General features: G+C 45.2%; 5 protein-coding genes and 1 long non-coding RNA gene across 6 annotated transcripts; 2 read left to right on the top strand and 4 right to left on the bottom strand.

The window, feature by feature from the left end:
• The first annotated feature begins 671 nt into the window (after nt 1-671).
• LOC112271945 lies at nt 672-1253 on the top strand. The gene is made up of 2 exons (XR_002965505.1): nt 672-722; nt 869-1253. It is a non-coding gene; the product is annotated as an uncharacterized LOC112271945 (long non-coding RNA).
• A 3725-nt stretch (nt 1254-4978) lies between these two features.
• Nucleotides 4979-5398, bottom strand: LOC104583923. Its single transcript, XM_010237944.1, has one exon. The coding sequence runs from the start codon at nt 5396-5398 to the stop codon at nt 4979-4981; it is 420 nt and encodes a 139-aa protein (XP_010236246.1).
• A 1210-nt stretch (nt 5399-6608) lies between these two features.
• LOC100824806 lies at nt 6609-10370 on the bottom strand. The gene is made up of 6 exons (XM_010235441.3): nt 9928-10370; nt 9602-9761; nt 9307-9489; nt 9138-9221; nt 7635-7716; nt 6609-7423 (listed from the first exon to the last, which is right to left on the bottom strand). Exons 1-6 carry the CDS (start codon nt 10236-10238, stop codon nt 6990-6992), a joined length of 1254 nt encoding a protein of 417 aa, XP_010233743.1. The 5' UTR covers nt 10239-10370; the 3' UTR covers nt 6609-6989.
• Nucleotides 10371-12722: 2352 nt separating this feature from the next.
• LOC100826673 (protein LOW PSII ACCUMULATION 2, chloroplastic) lies at nt 12723-14716 on the top strand. The gene is made up of 3 exons (XM_003573721.4): nt 12723-13164; nt 13644-13802; nt 14357-14716. Exons 1-2 carry the CDS (start codon nt 12795-12797, stop codon nt 13781-13783), a joined length of 510 nt encoding a protein of 169 aa, XP_003573769.1. The 5' UTR covers nt 12723-12794; the 3' UTR covers nt 13784-13802; nt 14357-14716.
• A 38-nt stretch (nt 14717-14754) lies between these two features.
• Nucleotides 14755-16291, bottom strand: LOC100825108 (BTB/POZ and MATH domain-containing protein 6). Its single transcript, XM_024462573.1, is given in 3 exon segments — nt 14755-15729; nt 15820-15902; nt 15905-16291. Coding segments are annotated over 3 exon segments (852 nt in total). The 3' UTR covers nt 14755-15347.
• A 1160-nt stretch (nt 16292-17451) lies between these two features.
• On the bottom strand, nt 17452-18627 carry LOC100825415 (BTB/POZ and MATH domain-containing protein 2). The gene has a single exon (XM_024460632.1). The coding sequence runs from the start codon at nt 18625-18627 to the stop codon at nt 17452-17454; it is 1176 nt and encodes a 391-aa protein (XP_024316400.1).
• Between the last annotated feature and the right edge of the window lie 911 nt (nt 18628-19538).

Genomic DNA, 19538 nt, shown 5'->3' on the forward strand with positions numbered 1-19538 from the left:
TAGTAGAGACCAACGAGCACAATGGTCTCGGCCCAAAACGTGACTTCGGCGCCATGCGACACTCGGCAAATAAAAAGTAGGTCTACCAAGCGTTTTGCATGTTTACAAGTGTGTCGTTGCTTACACTCTCCATCCAAGTGCTAGACAATTAACACTCGGAAAACATGTTTTCGCTTGAAAACTTTACAGATTCTGTTAGTAGTTCTATGATATCGGCTTTACCAAGCCGCAGACCTAGCAAAAAAAAAAGTTGTGTAGCGGAAATCGTTTGGACAACAACGTACGTATAGTAGTGGCTGGCAGTTATATTAGCCATCTTTATCAGAAACACACAAAAGGAAAGTGGGGAAGAACGACTGAAAAATTAAAAATATATTCAAACACGCACAAAGAAAACATCGTCTGTCTTACGTAGAGCTAGCGTAGGTAGGACATCCTCTCTCCGCCACGCTCGCGGATAAGCCCATGCAATCTTGACTCAAAGTAGATATATATAGCTAGCTACAGTTAGACTCAGTTTACAATGCTAATTAATCTCAGCCAATTGCGCGGGGCGGCGGTGCAAGCCATGCATGCGTGCATGTCCTTTGCTTGCACACGTCAGGCCGTACGCACGCATGCACTTGCATTGCATGTATATATATACACGTACACGTACGTTAATTATCCATACTCCATCCGTCGATCACTCTTATTAATAACTTGTTCTTCTCATCGACCAGGTTTGTCGTTCCCTGATACCAAATTTGCGTCGGTAAATTTTTGTCGTTATCTTAGTTCAAATTTGAAGGAAGTACGTACTATGTATATTAGTATATATATAATTGCTGGTTAATTTCCTAATTGGATTTGCGGCTATTTTATACAGTTGCTGGTTAATTTCCTAAGTATGGGTAGAGTCATGGCGGGTGGTGTGGTGGTTGACGAGCAGAAGTCGTCGTGGCCGGAACTGGTAGGGCTGAACTCCGTGCTGGCGGTGATCAAGATCCACGGCGACCGGCCGGACGTGGTGGTGGAGTTCCACACCGCCGGGGAGAACGTGCCGCCGGGCTTCGACGGCCACCGCGTGCGACTCTTCCTCGCTCCCGGCACCGCCGACGTCGCCCAGACGCCCGTCGTCGGCTAGGCGCCTGTACTCTGTAGTACTTGCCACTTATATGGAATAAGTCATATTGTAATAGTAATCCGTCCGTAGTACTTGCCCCTTATATGGAATAATATGCGTGCATGCATATATGACATGTTCTCGATTATGTATCTCTCTATCTTATCTTTGGAATGGCAGTAGAATGCAGTCGTACTGACTGGCATTTCGATGAGTGTAGTGGCATATACTCTCTGTTCTAAAAATAGGGCATATAAATTTAGTTCAAACCGAACTAATTTGAAAACTTTAGGAGTGCCAAGTATCAATATTTTAAAAAATATCACTAGATTCCTCGTTAAATATGTTCCCATAGTGTAATTTTCTTCTGAAATAAAAACTCAAAAAATTAACCGCGTGCAATAATATGAGACACGATCCTTGTCAAATGATGTCCCTATTTTTTAAAAATTATGAGAAAAAGTTTATTCTTCGTCTCTCAAATAAAGTATTCCCTCCGAGCATAATAAGTATCGCTGATTTAGGACAAAGTTGTAATAAATCAGCGACACTTATTATCGATCGGAACAAGAGTAAAATAGAAAAGGTAGAATAGAAGTTTATTGTACCATGCACTTACACAAGTAGCTAGGATTACATTGAAAAGGGATGCATAAAGTAGTCTCTTTGGCTTTGGCATGTTCCTGTATGTGAGAGCTGAGTAAAATGCTAAAATCGCTGCCTTTCCCGTTTCCACTAAAAACAGATAAGATGATAATTACTATTTTTGCGGGAAGATCAATCATTTTACTAACACTGCTAGCCCGACAGATGTTTTTCTGAATCCGTCAACCATATCCAACAGTGTATGTGCAGTGTACATGGAGCTGGATAGAATTAAGGAAATCAGACAAGAATTAAACTCCGGTAGCATCGATGCCCTCGGCTCTATATCCCATTCACCTACCCGCCGATTCTAACGGTATATGCTTTATTTACTAAGCTCCACATCAACACTATAAATTCAGTCCGGAACGAGACAGGCTTATGCACACATCGATCATCAAGTGTGTATTTCGAGTGGTCGCGAGTAGCTGAAGTAGATTAATCAATCAAGAAGATATCATGAGCACTTCTGGGAAGACATCGTGGCCGGAGCTGTATGCCATGCCGGTGACGCCGGCGGTGATGACGATCCATGGCGAGAGGCCCGACCTCATTGTTGTGGTGCTGCCGGTGGGCACCGCGGCGACTCCGCCGGGGTTCCAGTCAAACCGCGTCTGCGTCTTCTTCGATATGCGGGACAAGCTCGGCCGCGTCGCTGCCACTCCGGTCGTCGGCTAGCTCTAGATATATACTTACTGTACTTCACTTTTGAATAATTAAGAATTAATTGGGCAGTGTCTTTGATTATTCTCGTCGTCGTATTTCTTTATATATGTATTACTGTACTCCTTCCGATCCATATTACTGTACTCCCTCCGACAGAGTGAGTACTTCATTTTTTGGAGGAGGATTTTGCATCACGACGCGTGCCATAAATTTCTGTTCCTTTTTTAGCGGATTGATCGCATTTTGTTTTGAGCGAAGGATTGATCGCGTATATACTGGCATGCCTTTTTTTTTGGCTGGGTATACAGAATTAGTGGGCCGTTCGGGTAGCAGGCCGCATTGCATACGTTTGGGCCGTGTGTAGGATATAATTTACAGGCATCTGCGTCGCCTCTCTCTCTTCGTGTTTTTTGGGCGATGAAGAGTGCCATAAGCTAAACAAGTCAACAGGTTATTTGGATGATATTCTTGGATGCATGGATAGATCGCGGTTAGCTCTCTGATTAATATATCCGGCTGTTTTGTCAGCGAGCGATCCGTACATCCCGAAACTAACCAAACAAGAACCTCTGTTAACATCGAAATCCAACCAGGGGTTTTATACAATTGGCCGGGCCCAATTAACGGCGGGAGTCCAACCCCTAGCTATCTATAAATTCAGTCCAAAACAAGATCGAATTAACCCTATGCATGTACACATATTACATACACATTCTAGGAAGATGATGGTCTCTGTTGGGAAGACATCGTGGCCAGAGTTGGTTGGCATGCCGGCGGCACAGGCGGCGATGACCATCTTCGGCGAGAGGCCCGACCTCGGGGTCCTGGTTCTGCCGGTGGGCACCACCTTGAGCTCGCCGGGCTTTGACTCGGCGCGTGTTTGCGTCTTCTTCGACGCGCGCGATAAGCTCGGCCGCGTCGCAGCCACTCCGACCGTCGGATGTGTTGTTGAAGAGAGTCCAAGCTTCACTTCTGATTTCAGCACATGAAATGTGGTGGTGCCGTCATGCTAGCTAGCTATCATGCATATAGAGTATATACGGTGATAACCGTATCTTTTAATATGCTTGGAATATAATATGCTATGTTGTGTTCAAATAAAATTACATGTTTTTTTTTGTTAATCCCTTCGATAATAATATCATTTACGTGGGTTGATATAACATGTAGGTACCATGATTGATGACGATCATGTTAAAGAAATGCTAAAATACACGAATAATTGAAGTGGGGTGAGCCCTAGGTTTGCCCAGTGCCGTATAATTTGCCGACTAAACGTCCAAGCCATCGCGGCATCGCCGGAGGCCCGAAACAGCACGTCTGCCATCCTAGCTCGTCGGCCCGCACAACACGTAGCGCCCAGATATCGGCCCAGCTAGGACCAAACTCATGCGGGACACCGCAAAGCCACAAACGTCATGCCCTGGCCTGGGGGCTGACCGTGCTGGGCCGCAGGGAGCCGCGTGGCCCAGGGTCGAAGCCAGGATTTTGCTATCCGAGAGCAACGCCCACCACCACTGCGGGTAACACCTTCTTGTTCGTTTCTCTCTCTGTAGTTTTAGTAGGCGGTGACTGCAATGAGCTAGCTTGTCTAGTTAATTGAACATGTCCGCCACAATTAACTAATGTTTAGATAATACGTGTGTAGGCATTGGATATAGCAGTTAGCTCCTCAAAAATAATCCGGCCGTTTTTGTCAGGGAACGGCCCATACATCCGTAATAAACTGAACAAAAACTCTCTGTTAACATCGCAGGCTTCATCAGTGAGCTAGTCCTCCAACCCTATAGCTATCTATCTATAAATTGAGCCCAATATGAGAGATCATTCATACCTTGTATGCATTATAGTAATTAATTAGATCATGAGCGTCCCTGGGAAGACGTCGTGGCCGGAGTTGGTGGGCTCGCCGGCGGAGCCGGCGGTGCAGACGATCCACATCGAGAGGCCGGACCTCAAGATCGTGCTGCTGCCGGTCGGCGCCGCCGTGAGCCCGCCGGGGTTCCACTCGACGCGCGTCTGCGTCTTCTATGACTCGCACGACGTGCACAACCGTGTCGGGGCTATCCCCGCCGTCGGCTAGATAGATAGCTGCGCAGAAGCTAGAGAATATGCCCGTGCTGATTGTCATACATGCATGGATCGAGATGATCGATGATGCAGGGCGTTTGTTTGATTTATGTTTTTCAACTGTTTACTCCACACCTGGTACCTGCGATATACTAGCGCGGCACTGATGATATGGTAATAATTGTTGTAATTTGTATGGTCTTCTATATGCTTGAGAATTGAGATGTAATGTTACGATGTTGTGTTCCCTCAACCCCGGTCACATATGAATAAAATTTCCTAATAAAGCATCCCCCGTTTAATCAAGTATATAATTTTAATTAGGAATTTTTCAAACAATGACTTAGCACAAAATCAATTTATTCACTCTACTTAACCAACGGCCTCACATGATTGTTGGACACGATGTATGCCAAGCAGGCAACACATACATATCATGAACCAAAAGACCGTGACATCTTCTCGTTGCCGATATATTGATGAATCAGATCCTCAGTTGCATTTCGGGCTCTGTGCGAAGGCACTGACCGGGAACGATACGATGGATGTCTCGAGTTGGAGGTTGAGCTGGTCACCGGCACGCTCAACCTTGTTGAACCTAAGCCATGCAAACTCCACCTGCACCCTCACGCCGTACACTTGGGTTATGGATCCGGACTGGATAGCTCCGCCGACGCTTATGCCGTACCGAAACTTATATTGCTTGCCAGCGACCGAGACGGAGAAGTCGCACACGTTTGGGAGGGTCACCTCCAGACCGCCGTCGTGGAGTTTGTATGACTGCACCCCCTGCGGGAGGAGGCCCCGTGGCAAGTTGTTTTGCTCTAGAACATCATATGCTGTTGTTGCGTAGGAGACATCATAGAGGATGGAAGCCACGAAGGCGATGAGGAGGATATGCTGGATAGCCATGGCTGTTACTTTGACCGGATCGGATAGTACAAGCACAAAGTGTATATGTATCTGAATGTGAGGGATGACTGGATGAAACTGCCCGTGAAGGTGGCTGCGTATATATAGGCAGCCAAGACAAGCCATGAAAAAGAAATCAAATTTTAATTGCATTTATGCTTTCCTAATTAAAATTCCATCAAAACGTTGGTCAAAATAGGCTAAACGTACCTCCCAATTGAATCTAGACTTTATTTGTGTTTAATTTTCCTAATTAAGCGCCCCATCAAAACGTTGGTCAAAATGGGTTAAATGTACGCCCAGGGAGTAGATCTTGGCTGAGACCAAGCGGTCCAAGTAAATGCCGCGAAAGCCAAATTTTGTTTACCAGCGCCCTCCGGCCTTTCTTTCGGAATTGTAAGAACAGAAATCAATCTGCTACTATCACGTATTCACGTGTCACCTTCAAATAAAGACTCAAAAGGATATATAGGGTAAAAATTGCTATTGGGGCTGTGTAACTTTGATTCAGTTATCTGCTCTGTAAGTTTTACTTATGCAGACCATGCAACTTTGATATAGTAAAAGTCCGATTTAATTAGTAAAAGAAGAAATAGGAAAACGTTTAGAAGGTCAATCTAAAATAGGAAAATTGCATATTCAATGATTTCTATTCTAACAGAAATTTATGTGAAATTTTAATCTTAAAAGTGTGGAACTAATCCTTATTGCACATTCTAATATTATAATTACACGTATATTATTTATGTGAAAATCTTAATCTTATGAAAAAAGAAATACGAACAGAACAGTCAGAGATTCAGGCCCAGTGAAAAATGGTCATGTGCGTCTGCCCTGCCCTTGTTGGCCTGTTTGGGGAAAAAGAAACAACATAGGGAATTCCTATATAAAGGAAAACAGAGAAAAATAGAAAACAAGCGCAAAATTTGGCACACCATCCAACATCGGCAGGTCAACTGTGAAATATCTATTTCTCTGTCATCCGAGAACTAGCAATTCCGTATTTTTATAAGAGTACAATGCATTGCTAGTCCTTAAACTTCTTACTCATGTTCACTTTATAAGAGTAAAATGCATTGCTAGTCCTCAAACTTTTTTACTCATGTTCACTTTGGTCCGTCAATTTGGAATGGTTCGGTTTAGTCCAAGTCCTCGCTGTGTAACGCTATAACTTTTTAACAGCATACTCATATAGAAACAACAGCCATAGTTGCATCTAAAATATTGTGTCCATAATAAAATGTCATGCATTTTGAAACAGAGGAAGGTTGGGCATAGTTGCTCCAGACTTTTAAGCAGTCTCCGAGCACCTCAAAGAACAAAAAATATTTATATTCTGATTTACATGGAATTATCAGAACCAGTTCGCATAGAAGATTACACGAAGCAAAGACTAAATTCATATATAGCTGGAATTCCTTTTCCAAATGTAAAGTACATCGTTTTACTCCATCGCCTCTCCTCTCATCAGCTGCCGGCAGCATATATACACCAATCTCCTTCATCTGCCCTCAAAGGCATGTGCTACAGTTAGCCAGATCATCTCTTTTCTCCATGCAAATTGGATCAGAGGACTGAGAAAGATCAGAAACTACAGTGCATTCCTCTGTCCCACAAATTTCCGTGCAACGCCAAAGATTAGAGCCTTAGTCAAGAGTCCTTGGTCAAGAGTACAAGCCAAAGCCACAGCCCCGCCGAGCACAAGGAATCTCGCTACGCGGTTCTTCACAGGTTTCTCTTCTGCTTCCACGATATCTGATTGGTTGCTGTTGGATTCCAATGCCCGAACAAAATTGTCGCCAACCTTGGTATTGATCCGTGCCATCAATGCACTCGGTGATGGTGGCTCCCCAGCAGCCCTTGCTTCCTGATAGGCACGAAGTCCAGGTTCAATTCTCTTTACGCATCCCCACATACCCTGCCGAATGCCAATCTTTGCAATTTCATATGGGATGCCCATGTCCTCATGGTGGAATAAGAGAATCTCACAGGCCGTTGATCCACCGTTCCCTCGTCTTGACTCCACTGTTTCAAGACAAAAGATAATTCTGAGTTATCAAAAGTGATATTGTTTTCATTCATCTGCAAAATAAGTTGTCTTCTTTTCATTTATCTCCATTCATTTCACCTTTCCTGAATCGGTACTATTTTCCTTCAGCCACCTTATTATTCAATTGGTTTTCATTTCACCTCTTACCACTCAAATGGAAACAAAATAGTCAAGTCAAGTGGTTACCGGCACGGATGCACCAGCTTGAGTAATACAGATCCACTCTACGAGGTTTGCTGCGCCGTGGGATGGATGAACATTGCACACCCTGCATTGTGGTACAAACAACAGAGATGAATAAAATAGCTGAGCAAGGGTATATGATCCAAGACTAATTTACATGTCCACATAGACACATCCTAGTGTGATTGTTAACAAGTTCTTTCACTCCAACTATTTCGCATCGTTTTTCAGGTCATGTTACCTTTGGGATGATATAAACAAGAATATCTAAGCTTAGAGAAACATCCTACTGGATAACTTATGCTGGGTAAATATTGAAAATAACAATGCTAAGACACTTGGCTTCCACCAAATCCACATAATTCCTTTTAGAAAAATCAGAATACATCATTTATTAACTGAATTTATTATGTAACTAAGATCCAGATAGCATAGTCAGTTAGAATACGGAAAGAGAAAAAGGCCAGCTCACATTTGCATGCATATGTAGGGAAACAATAGTTCCAATAGAACTTTCTATAAAGCACACAATAAGCACCAACATCAGATAACTTTTCTCTATATCAGGGATGAACCAAGGACGAACTTAAAATATGGGTTTAACTATGAAATGCAGTCCAGGAGTTCAAATATGCAAGTATCTCAATGGGTCTTAACTGAGCTAATGAAAGCTGAGGAACACCATGTAATAAAACCACAACCAGAACTGACACTGACATATTCCTATGTTTGACACTGATGTACCAATTACTTCCTAGTTCTTCTTCCTTCCTTCGTATTGGTTGGTTATCACTATTAAATATAACTTAATGCAAGAGGTTATCCACAAGGTTGGCTCCCAAGCAAATTATAGCAAAAAGGAAAAATTGGCAGCTTCCATCTGTCAACAACTCAACATTAATACCAAGACTTCAATAATGTTAGAAGCCTGTCCTAGTAAATGTACTCGAAGGACGGAAAAGTGACCTCAGGTCATTATCATTTGAAAAAGATATAAGCACACTTAAGAAATAAAAGTTGATCTTCCTATATGTGACCGCTCATTATCATTTGTCAGGTATGAGGTGTCCATAAAAGTGACATTGTGCAATCAGCAAGACCAATAAATTCACCAAGCTGTGCCTATTCTTAACTGAGTTAGATGATGGGCTACAGCACATCTTTTTGTCAACACCATCAATTTGTTTGCACAAATGCTAAAGCAGCAAGTTCTAGATTTTCACGCCAGAGCTTTTCCACATTAATCTATTCTCTTGTTTGTTTGTAATATCTTCTATTTGCGTGCATCTTTCTACTCCTGGCACTCAGGCAGTATGCCAGTATGTATTACTTCCTTGGCACAAAAGGAAGTATATACTTTTGAATTATTAACAATGCAGTCATGTAATTGTAATTTTACACAATGTTTGTCAGCAACATCGTCATATGCTAAGGATCAAGCACAACTCTCCTATAAAACCCATACACAGCCACCACATTAGCAGTATATTTGCCAGCCTGTTTTACCTTTGTAACACAGTAGTATGCGCTTCCAAGTTTCCATATCCGACGGGCAATGATGTACTCCCTGTCGCTACAGAAGAAGGGGAACTGCAAGCAAGAGCGCAAACAATAAGCATGAACTGATAACCTGGCAGAACTCAGAGCTAATTCACCATCCGAAGTCACTGTCTACCTTGCGAACCCAATGCACTTTCATCATCCCAGTTGTCTGACACTCCTCCAATGTTTTGTGAGAGATAAGCATATCATCCCACTTGTTAGACATCCGGAACTCATCGTCCCCAAAGAAGTCCCTAACTTCTTCCGGGGTTGCATTCTCAAAGATTGTGCTGCTCTGGTATTGCGGAGGACCATTCTGATTCCATCCAGTTACAGGACAAGAATTAGCACCCAAATTGGCATTCGGTACCTTGATATCCACAAGTAGAAAAGAAACTAATCAAATTCTTCCGAGAAGCGTCATTCACCTGGGGATCCCTCCTCCATGCCTGGTAGGTCATGTCAGGCAGCGCCTTCTCCATCATCTTGATCCACGATGGGCCACCGTCGTTGCCTTCCACCAGCCTCCAGAGCTTCACCAGGTCATCCTTCCCCACCGCCAGCTCCTCGTTCGCCATCTCCGATGACCTGCCAAGGCAAAGCGGCAGCAGGTCAAGCGTTTCCGTCATCGAAGACCACCCCAATTTCACCAAATCCCACTAAAGAACACGGCTTTGACCAGAGCAATCCCCCACACAAAGAAGAACCAGGCACGCATTTCACCGAACATCTCGGGGGCCTAGCAGGCACGTACCCTTGCAGGGAGGTCTCTTCCTCCTCCTGCTGCGCCGCGGCGGTGGCGGCGGTGCCACCGGCGAAGTAGTCGAGAGGCGCGCGGAGGCGGGCGGGGAGCTGGCCCCTCCAGAATTCGGCCGTGGCGAATTGCGGCGGGTCGGCGGTGGCGACGATGCCGGCCGCCCAGCGCGGGCGCCAGGCCCAGCCGAGGAGGAGCCCGACGAGGGCCGCCGCCCAGAGCGGCCCCGCGAGGAGCGCCATCTCGCAGGCGGCGCCCCACGCCGTGGGCTGCTGGAGCACCCTCGCCACCGCCGACAGCACGTACCCCATCGGAAGCCGGAGCCGGAGCCGCAGGCGGGGGCAGGGGCGCGGGCGGAGGGGCGAGGCTGTGTGGATTGCGGCAAGGGGAGAAAGGAATGGGCTTTGTGGCCTATCGGAGAGGATTAAAGACTCGATTTTTTATTTCCTAATATCTTCTTTTTTTTATGTGTCTTTTGGTGAAGGAGAGAGGAAATGGAAGGAAAGGGTAAGGTGTGGTGCACGAGTAGGGACGTGGTGACTGGCGTGTGAACGTGGTGCATGGACTTTATCCCTTTCTCTCATTTTCTTTGTCTTATTCTCCTATTTTTCAAAAGGAAAAAACATGAAATGCATATTGCTAGCTTGTTTTCAATCGTGATCTTTTGTCCACAAGAATTATTTTGAAACAAACCTTTAAAAAAATCATATATGCCCATTTGTCTGATAATGCCAAACCTATCCTGCAACAAAAAGAAAAATAAACAGGACTTTAAGGAAGAAGATTTGATAACATAACAAGGAATAAACGGGTGGCAATTTTTTTTGTTGCCTATGAGTAATGGAATCTATTCTTTAAGGTGTTGGTCACAGATATATAAGCTTTGATCATATTTGTTGTTGGGTAGAGAGTCACTTTCACATTATTTTCATAAAATGTCATTCTCAGCGAGTACTATATGCGCTCATGCAGTTCCTTGAAGCTACAAAAGATGGTCCAAAGGTATCTAAACATTCATGAGGACCAAGAATCAACTCGCCTCTCCATTATCTGTTCCTCCCTCTAGTTGACTAACCCCATCATCAACTTAACTACTATTATAGTCTGCCATGAACCCATAAACTGCTAATCCTTCTATATCTCACCCCTAATAATAAAAAGAGGAACGTTTCCTTCGTCGTCGTCCGTCTGTCTGTTTTGCAAATTAGTCCTTCATGTTTTGCTGATTCAACCCGCCCGCAGTCGTGCTTCCTTCGTCATCGGTCTGTTTCACCTCCTCTTTCCTACTTCGTCTCCCTCTCCAACACGGAGAGGCTTGAACTCCCGGACCCCTCGACATCCTATCGACGAGCAGCCGGACTCGCGGCACGTCGGACGAACTCAGCGGATGGCGAGCTGCGGACTTGCGGGCACGGGCCAAAATAGTACTAACCTGTTACTCTTATTGACCACTTTGTTTTTTTTTTGTGTGGAGCTTGCCCTTAAATACACCATGTACTTGCTGGTTTTGGTTTTTCATAAGTATACCAAGGGCCAAAATACACAGTAGATAGACCATTCATGCATCTGACTATGTGAGCAAGTGGTCTATGGACGCGGTGCAGCGACGTGGAGGGCTGCCGCACCCCAGCTAAGGCGAGAGATAGGTTGAGACGGCGCGTGTCGATTGCCTGCGGGGCCCAGATCTCAGCACCGTCCAATGCGAACACGCCACGTAACGTACGGCTGCCCGTAGTGTAAGAAGGTGCGTAGTGGCCATTGGCCAGCCAAGCAAAGCAAACAAAAACGGCGGAGGCTTCCCATTGGTCCGTTGGAGTTGGTGCCTTACCAACTGAACATCATCAAGTTCAGCACTACTAAAACAATTCCCCATATATACGGCTTTAATCAATCCCTAATCTACCATATCGTGCTCAGTTGCCAAATGTTACTCAGTAATTTCTTTACCCATTTTATTGAACGTTTCTCCTTGTGGCCCTTCTCAAATTAATGACCACAAAATCCTTCTCCGGTTTGTCTTTGCTCGACTCAGAGCACTTTATGTAAGTATGATAGTTGCAACCCCTACCTGCAGCAGCCAAAGGGCAGATAAAACGGGTGATCGATCAGTACGTTTGCACTGTCATAAACAAGAATTGTGATGATATGTGCACAGATTAAGCTGCGAGTAAGGATTAGCAAGTGACGGTGATCGCTGACTGATAAGCGCAGTACTAATTAAATACTAACAAAGTTTCGTACTACTTGGGGATTCCAAGTGCAAAAGCTCTAATAATTGTTTATACTTGCTTGGTTCAGACGCGCATCCAACTTTTGTGTCTCAGGTCAAGGGACAGCTAATGGATGGCTGGTGTCTAAAGTGTTTTCCGTAGTGCATGTGAATGCCCGAGTGTGTTAAACGTTGCGATATGAATTCTGTGGACACCAATTAACAAGGAACATCACCTAATTTAAGCTAGCTCCTGGCTCTAAATTAACAAGCTGTCACGGCCGGCCAGCCATACACACAAGTCATTGTTAGATGCAGAGCCTAACCTCTCCAGAAAGAGTGCTGAGTTCTATACTCCAAGTGGAGTATTTTTGTGTGAGACAGACTAGTGAGAGTGAAGGGCGATCATGGGGTTTGATATTGATACATGCTCACCCGGGCCAAGGCAAGTGGGCTTCGCATCGAAGAATCAAAACGAACTGGGCATTTTTACATTATTCACCAGACAAATTACACGGGCCGAAAGCCCAACTCGAAACTAAACTCTCTCTTTTTTTTCCACGGCCCAACCCACCAAACGTGCCTCGTCCCTTCCACCTCCACCTCTCACTCTCCAGGGTGAGCCAAAACCAGAGAGATAGACCCGGACGCCGTCGCCATGGCCACGGCGATCTCTTCCTCCCTCTCCGCCGCGTCCCTCCTACGCCCCGTCCCGTCCCGCCACCGCCCGCTCCTCCGCGCGCTCGCGGCCTCGGGGTCGGGGGGCAAGAAGAAGAAGCCCGGCAAGTCCAAGGGCAAGGCGAAGACACTGGAGCCGCCGCCCGACGTGGTGCGGCGCGCGCCGGCGGGGAGCGCGTCGGTGTTCGAGCAGCAGCGGACGGAGCCCGGGTTCAAGCCCGGCGGCGACGGGGAGCGGCCCTCGGCGGAGGAGGCGCGGCAGCGGCAGGCCACCGAGAGCGCCTTCGTCATCGCCTGGCTCGGCCTCGGCGGCGTCATCCTCTTCCAGGGCCTTGCGCTCGCCGCCTCCGGTAATTATACTACTCCGTACTAGAAATATGGTGTCGCAAACCTACGAGGATATGCTGTCGGCTGTCTAGAACTAATTGGGCATGGAGTTGTACGAGGAATTCGATTTAACGTCGCGTGAGTACTTTTATCATATGAGCTCGTCTTGTGGCGAATCTGGACATTGCTCTGCTCGTGGGGATGGGGAATTTCGGTGGTGCCAGTCATATGGTAAGAGTTAATAATTTGGACATTGCTCGTGGAGTAAGAAGGGTTGCGGCACAGTTACGAAATTGTAGCTCATTAGCACGTCACTGTACTACTGAACTACGGTTTGATCTCTGTTAACTTAACCGAAGCGTAGCATGTTGCATCTTTGCTCATTCTAAATGAGCCAAGTAATCATGTTACAGTAGATTTTCTTTTTGGACTGAAAACTGCTTTGTTACAGTAGAATTGTTGGCTGAAGTAATCATGTTCTATTATTTTTAATGGCACGCAGGTTTTCTGCCCGCAGAATGGGACAGCTTTCTTGTCAAATTCCTTTATCCATCTTTCACTCCGACTGTACTCTTGTTTATCGGGGGTACGACTGGATATGGTGTCTTCAAGTACTTTGAAGGCGAGAAAAGCAAAAGCTAGGAAGACTACAACTAAAAAGGTGAGGCAAAATATTATCATCTCGTGAAATTTTTGTTCGTTTGTTCGCACAATCAGCTCTATTTGTGACGCTCTTTACTCCTACTTCTCTAGAAAATATAAAACATAAGGTCATTTTTATATAACATGGAACTATTCTTAAATGAGGATGAGATCTCTTATTCCAGCTGCACGAAGCTAGTAAATCTGAAGAGGCTCATTATTCAGTGTTAGCGCTACACGTTTCAGGCTGTAACAGGCTCTACATTTTCTGCCAATGTGCTACTTATTTAGTTATTCATGACCTCCAAATGACATATAGGTTGCTTTGCTAAAACAGTAACTTCAGACATATGCATTTGCCTTTTCTGTTGTGTGTTACGGATCTCCACATTGTTCTGGTGTTAATGATCAGTATTATCATCTAGCTACACAAAGTATGACTTCCTTTTGTTATCTTGTCCTCCCCTTCAATTTGTTATCTTGTCGGTTGTCCTAGACCCACACTATATATGTTTCACAGTTCCTGTCATTCATTATTCTTTTTCATGACCCTGTTCGATCCACCTGATGCAGCATCTGGGAGCAAAGTTTGCAAACTTTCTGGGCCGGGGTAAATCCTTTTTACTGTGGTGGACTGGTGGTGAAGGCATATGGTGTCTCTGAAGTAGCTTAAGGCAGGAGATATCTACCAGAGCGCTAGACTGGGTAAACCTGTATGAAGCTGAGCTATATACTGTACACACGGATTGCATGAATATGTACCGTTAGAATGATGATTAACAAAATCCCCAAAAATATTCCCACTAGGAAACATCTGTGTACTACTACTACATGATAGGATATACTGGGGTTAATTTGTGGTAGGCTTAGCCAAATTACCTCTCTTGCTGTGAATACTTGCACACAACCAAAAAGTTTGATGATTGCGGTCTATCAAATTATCACCCATCCATGCATGCACCCCAAGAACGAACCTTTTCTTTTGCTCAACATATCAACACAGATCCATGAACAACAGAAAAATAGCAAGCTACTGCACAAAAAATAGAAATAGATTGCTTACATTAGATAACTGCATCAAGTTCTCAGCATCCAGTACATAAATAGAAGAATACTCCAGTAGCTAATAGGAAATGGACACACTACTAGCTAGGACCCTCTCATATCCAGGTCGGATACATAGTACGAATTGATCGATGACATATTAACGTTTCAGAAAGGAGATGCATATATAGGACAACATGATTCTTGAGATACCTAGGAAGCAAACTTTGACATGAGCTCCTTGAGACCGGAGAGGCTTGAGGTTCTGATCACCATTGCCAATACCTCAGGCGTGAAAACAGAAGGCAAACTTGTATGAGAGTTGATGAACTGGAGGCACACCTCCTTCAACCACTGGCACCGTCTCTGCTCAGCTCCAACAATAATGTCCGCCACCATGCTCACGCATAGAGAACGGGCCAACGCCTCTTCATAGCTCATTTTCAGACCTTGGAGATCATATCTATCCGCAGCTTCAAGCATGTGCAGAAACCACATCACATCCTTTACTCTTTCCTCCTCATCTGTTCTCTTCTCTTTCCTCTTCATCTGTTTCCTCTTCATCTGTTTCTCCTTCTTCTTCTCCTGCTTCAACCTGCCCCTTGCCGTTTCTTTCTTGCTTTTCTCCTTCATCTTCCTCCATCTTGTCCGAGCGGATGTAGGGCAATGCATCTGTGTAGACATAAGTAAGCAAGCCCCTGAACACGGTTTCTTTGATGCCATCTATCTTCACAACACTTGTTGCAGTAGCGCCCTCATTCATGACGCCGGCCCCAAAGAACTGTTCCATGAAGACAGAAGATCGGGCCCCAAGTACGCATCGGTGCGCCGCAATCATCTTGCCGCCAACCTCAAAGGTAATGTCACTGCCCTTCTTGGTCAGGAGGAGGTTGCTGAAATGGTCGGGCATGTCGGGCCATGGCATTGTTGTGATAGTGCCAGCACGTCTCTTTTCCACCACGAACGTGAAGCGGCAGACGACAACGTCACACCGGATAGTGAAGCTGTCATTTTTTAGATGCCTAGACCTTTCCAAGACATCCCTTCTAACGACATCCTCGTAGAGACATTCTGTCCAGATATGTAGGTTTCATCTCCTCGTTTGATTTCTGATGACACTTGCTGGGCTGTCTGGTCAATTAAGCTTTTTGCACACCGAACTGAAACGGGAAAAAGATGTACTACTCCCGGGTCTTGTTCGCCAAAGTCAAGCGTAACGGATATAAATTCTTTGGCGTCCTCATTCCGTCCATTAGGGTAACAGCGGAGAAGGAAGCGAACGCCTCCAACTTTGAAAGGACGAGACTCAACATACTCGCCCGTTGGCGTGTCTTTGGTGGTACGAGTGTAGCCCTGGACCACGAGCAAGTGGTAGCCGCTGTCGTCGTAGCCGGCGTCGACAGGCGACGCGGTGGAGGCGCACAGCTTGCCGTCGTCGATGACAGAGACGCCAGCGAAAGCCATGCTCATCAGTCGATCTCTACTGTGAAGAGAAAAATTAATCAAGAGAGAAGATTGCTTGGGTACTTACTGCTAGACGATGAAGGAGGGGGGAGACGAAGGTTGGAGATGGAGAGCAGTCCGTCTGGCCGGGATCAACATTTATTTATATAGCCTTCTTCTCGTATCAGAAACCTCTCCGTGTTCACTTCAGACGTAAGGAAGAGGAAGAGTAGTAATTAATAATCCGGGCGTACGTCTCCTCGGGAGCTGATCAAACACCGTTAATTCCGGCCTGCATTCACGCACTAGTACGTTCGTGCGTCTCCTCGAGGTCTAAACTGAAATCCTTGATGGACCCGTATGCATATACTACTCCGTGGGCGCGTTAGATATTTTTGACCAGGTCATTTGATAAAAATTAGTACTGTACTTTATTAATCAATACTATTCACTCCGTTTCAAAACACAACTCATATAGATGTGTGCACTTGGACCAAGTCAGCTCTCGTTTCTAGTGCCTGACCACTCATATTGGACTAATAATAAATAGATGTGAGTAGTTATTGGCCGGGTGCGGATAACAAGAGAAAAATGTGGTGTGTTGTGGAACAAATGAGAAAAATCTATATGAGTTGTGTTTTGAAATGGAGGGAGTAGCTTCAATCTCAAAATATTACATGCACGCAACGTATATATGCATGATGTCTCAGGTTTGTAGCTTCTGTCCGTTTGCTTAACCGTTTATTGTTGCAAGAAGTATTAATCCGAGTCTGTTTGTGCTTGAAAAAGAATGAAATAGAAAAAAAAAAGATCGTGTATGTAGTTGGGAAATAAACTAAAAATGAAAAAAAAAAGGTGAAATGGACAAATGAGAATAACAAATGGAAGCTTCCATTGAGTATATGAGAATGACAAACTGGAAGGCCAAAAGCAAACAAGCAAGCATATACTATAGATTACTGCGCGAATTCCTGAAAAAAAAAGATTACCGCCCGATTGTCAACATCAAGTACTACAAATCATTAACATCTCAGTAGCTAGGTACTAGCTGATAGGACAGTACGATCAAATTCATGAGTAGATAACATAATACAGTAACTTTTAAAAAAGGAAATATAAATATTTAGAAGCGACGATCGAAGCATGGATTAAGATCTTCTACTAAGAATTACTAGTACTAATTAATTAGGAACTGCAAACTTGGCGACGAGCTCCTTGAGAACAGAGGGGCTGCAGGTTCTGATCATCTCCTCCAAGCCATCATCCGTGAAAATCTTGAGCAAACGGGTGTGAGATTTGATGAACTCCAAGCACATTTCCTTCAACCAGTGGCACCGTCTACGCTCAGCTACCGCAACAATGACTGCCACGTTGGTCACTTGCATATAACGACCGGCCAACATCTCTTCACAGATCAACCTGAGCTTCTGGAGATCATATGTATCTGCAGCTTTAAGCAACTGCAGCAGCCACGTCACGGGCTTTGGCTCGTTGTCCACCTCCATGCCGCAGAACGCGTCGGTGTAAATGAAGGTAAGAAGGGCACTGAACACATTTGGCTTGATGTCATCTATCTTTAAGACAGCACCACCCTTGGCCTCCAGAACAACGTTGCCAAAAAGCTTCTCCTTGAAGACGGTAGATCGAGCTGCAAGCACACAACGGTGTGCAGCGAACTTCTCGCCGCCGACCTCAAAGGTAACGTCGGAGCTCTCCTTGGTCCGGAGGAGGTCGCTGAAATGGCTCCGCATGTCGACGGGTGGCTGCTCCTCCGCATCGGCATCGGTGTCATGAGTGCCGGAGCCATCTGCTTGCTTCTCAGTGTCAGTTACCATGGGAACCTGCTCCTCCTCGGCCGTGTCTGTCTTGTTAGTATTGTTCTCAATGACAAGGATGTCGCACCGGATGACGAAGCCGTCGTCCTTGAGGTGTCTTGATCTTTCGAAAACATTCTTTCTCATGAATCTCTCTTCACCATAAAGATTATTGGTAGTGCCTGGATAGAAGTCATGTATTTTGCGTCCACAGGTGAAGGACGTCCGCAACTCGGGCTGGTCAATGAAACTCAAGGAAAACTGAGCTCTCACGGGCGCCGTATCGTCCGTATCATCCTCAAGACAGCAAAGATAAACCGACATAAATTCATCTTGGCAGCAACCAAAAGGGTACGACTCGAGACTCCAGAGATGTCCTCCAACCATGAAAGGGCGAGAATGGATGTAACCGCAGCGGGGAATACTGTCTTCGGTAACACGAGTGTAGCCTTGGACGACGAGCAAGTGGTAGCCGCTGTTGATGGCGCCGGCGTCGAAGGTCGACTCGGTGTAGGGGCAGACAGAGACGCCAGCGAAAGCCATGCTCATCAGTACTGGATCTAGCTGTGTGGATTGTGTGCGGTGAGGCAAAAAAACCGATAGAGAAGAAATGGATATTAATGTGTGTACTTACTGAGGAATGGAGGATCGCCGTCGGCGGTTGGGTTTGGATCGACGAGCTAGCTTGTATTACTAGCTAGAGGAGATGAGGGAGGAGACGAATTAAGGTGGAGATGGAGAGCAGTAATCCGGCCAGGTTCAGCATTTATAAAACATCTAGTATCAGAAAACTCTCCGTGTTCAGACGTAGCTAGGGAGTAGTAGTTCGTGAAGTCCGGGAAAAGTAATTAAAGAATCTGGCGGTACGTCTCCTCGAGATCGAGCAGTAGACGAACCGGGACGCAATTAAATTGCTAAACGGAAATCGTACCAGTGCATTGCGTTCGTGGCGCAGTTTCCTCTCCTCGAGGTCTGTATAAGCGGGCCCATATCTTTGCCGAAGGCCCAGCGTTCAACAAAGATATGGGCCTTGTTCGGCCGTATTTCAAAAAAAAAAAGCCCTCCGATAAAGCCTTTGCTGAAGGCAAAACGGACTTTGATCCGATAAAGCCTTTGCTGAAGCCGTAGTTGATTACTAGCAATTCTCAAAAAAACCCTAAAAAAAAAAAGCAATTCTCAAAAAAACAGTTGATTACTAGCACTGAAGCAACGGTAAACCTAAAGCAGGAAACTATAAAAGTATTAGACGATAAGTTTTTTTTAAAGATTTCAACCGATGCATAGAACCGATAGGGGCCCTCCTTTCAATATTTTTTTTTGCACATTTAAGCAAATGAGACTATACATGAACAAACTTAACTTTATATTGCGAATTAACTGAGCCTAACTCAAGAGGTTGGTTTTTTGTGGTGCAACCAACCCACCCAGGTTCAAGTTCCAGATTTGGCATGGGT

This window comes from Brachypodium distachyon, chromosome 3, assembly GCF_000005505.3.
Source record: "Brachypodium distachyon strain Bd21 chromosome 3, Brachypodium_distachyon_v3.0, whole genome shotgun sequence".
Taxonomy (NCBI): domain Eukaryota; kingdom Viridiplantae; phylum Streptophyta; class Magnoliopsida; order Poales; family Poaceae; genus Brachypodium; species Brachypodium distachyon.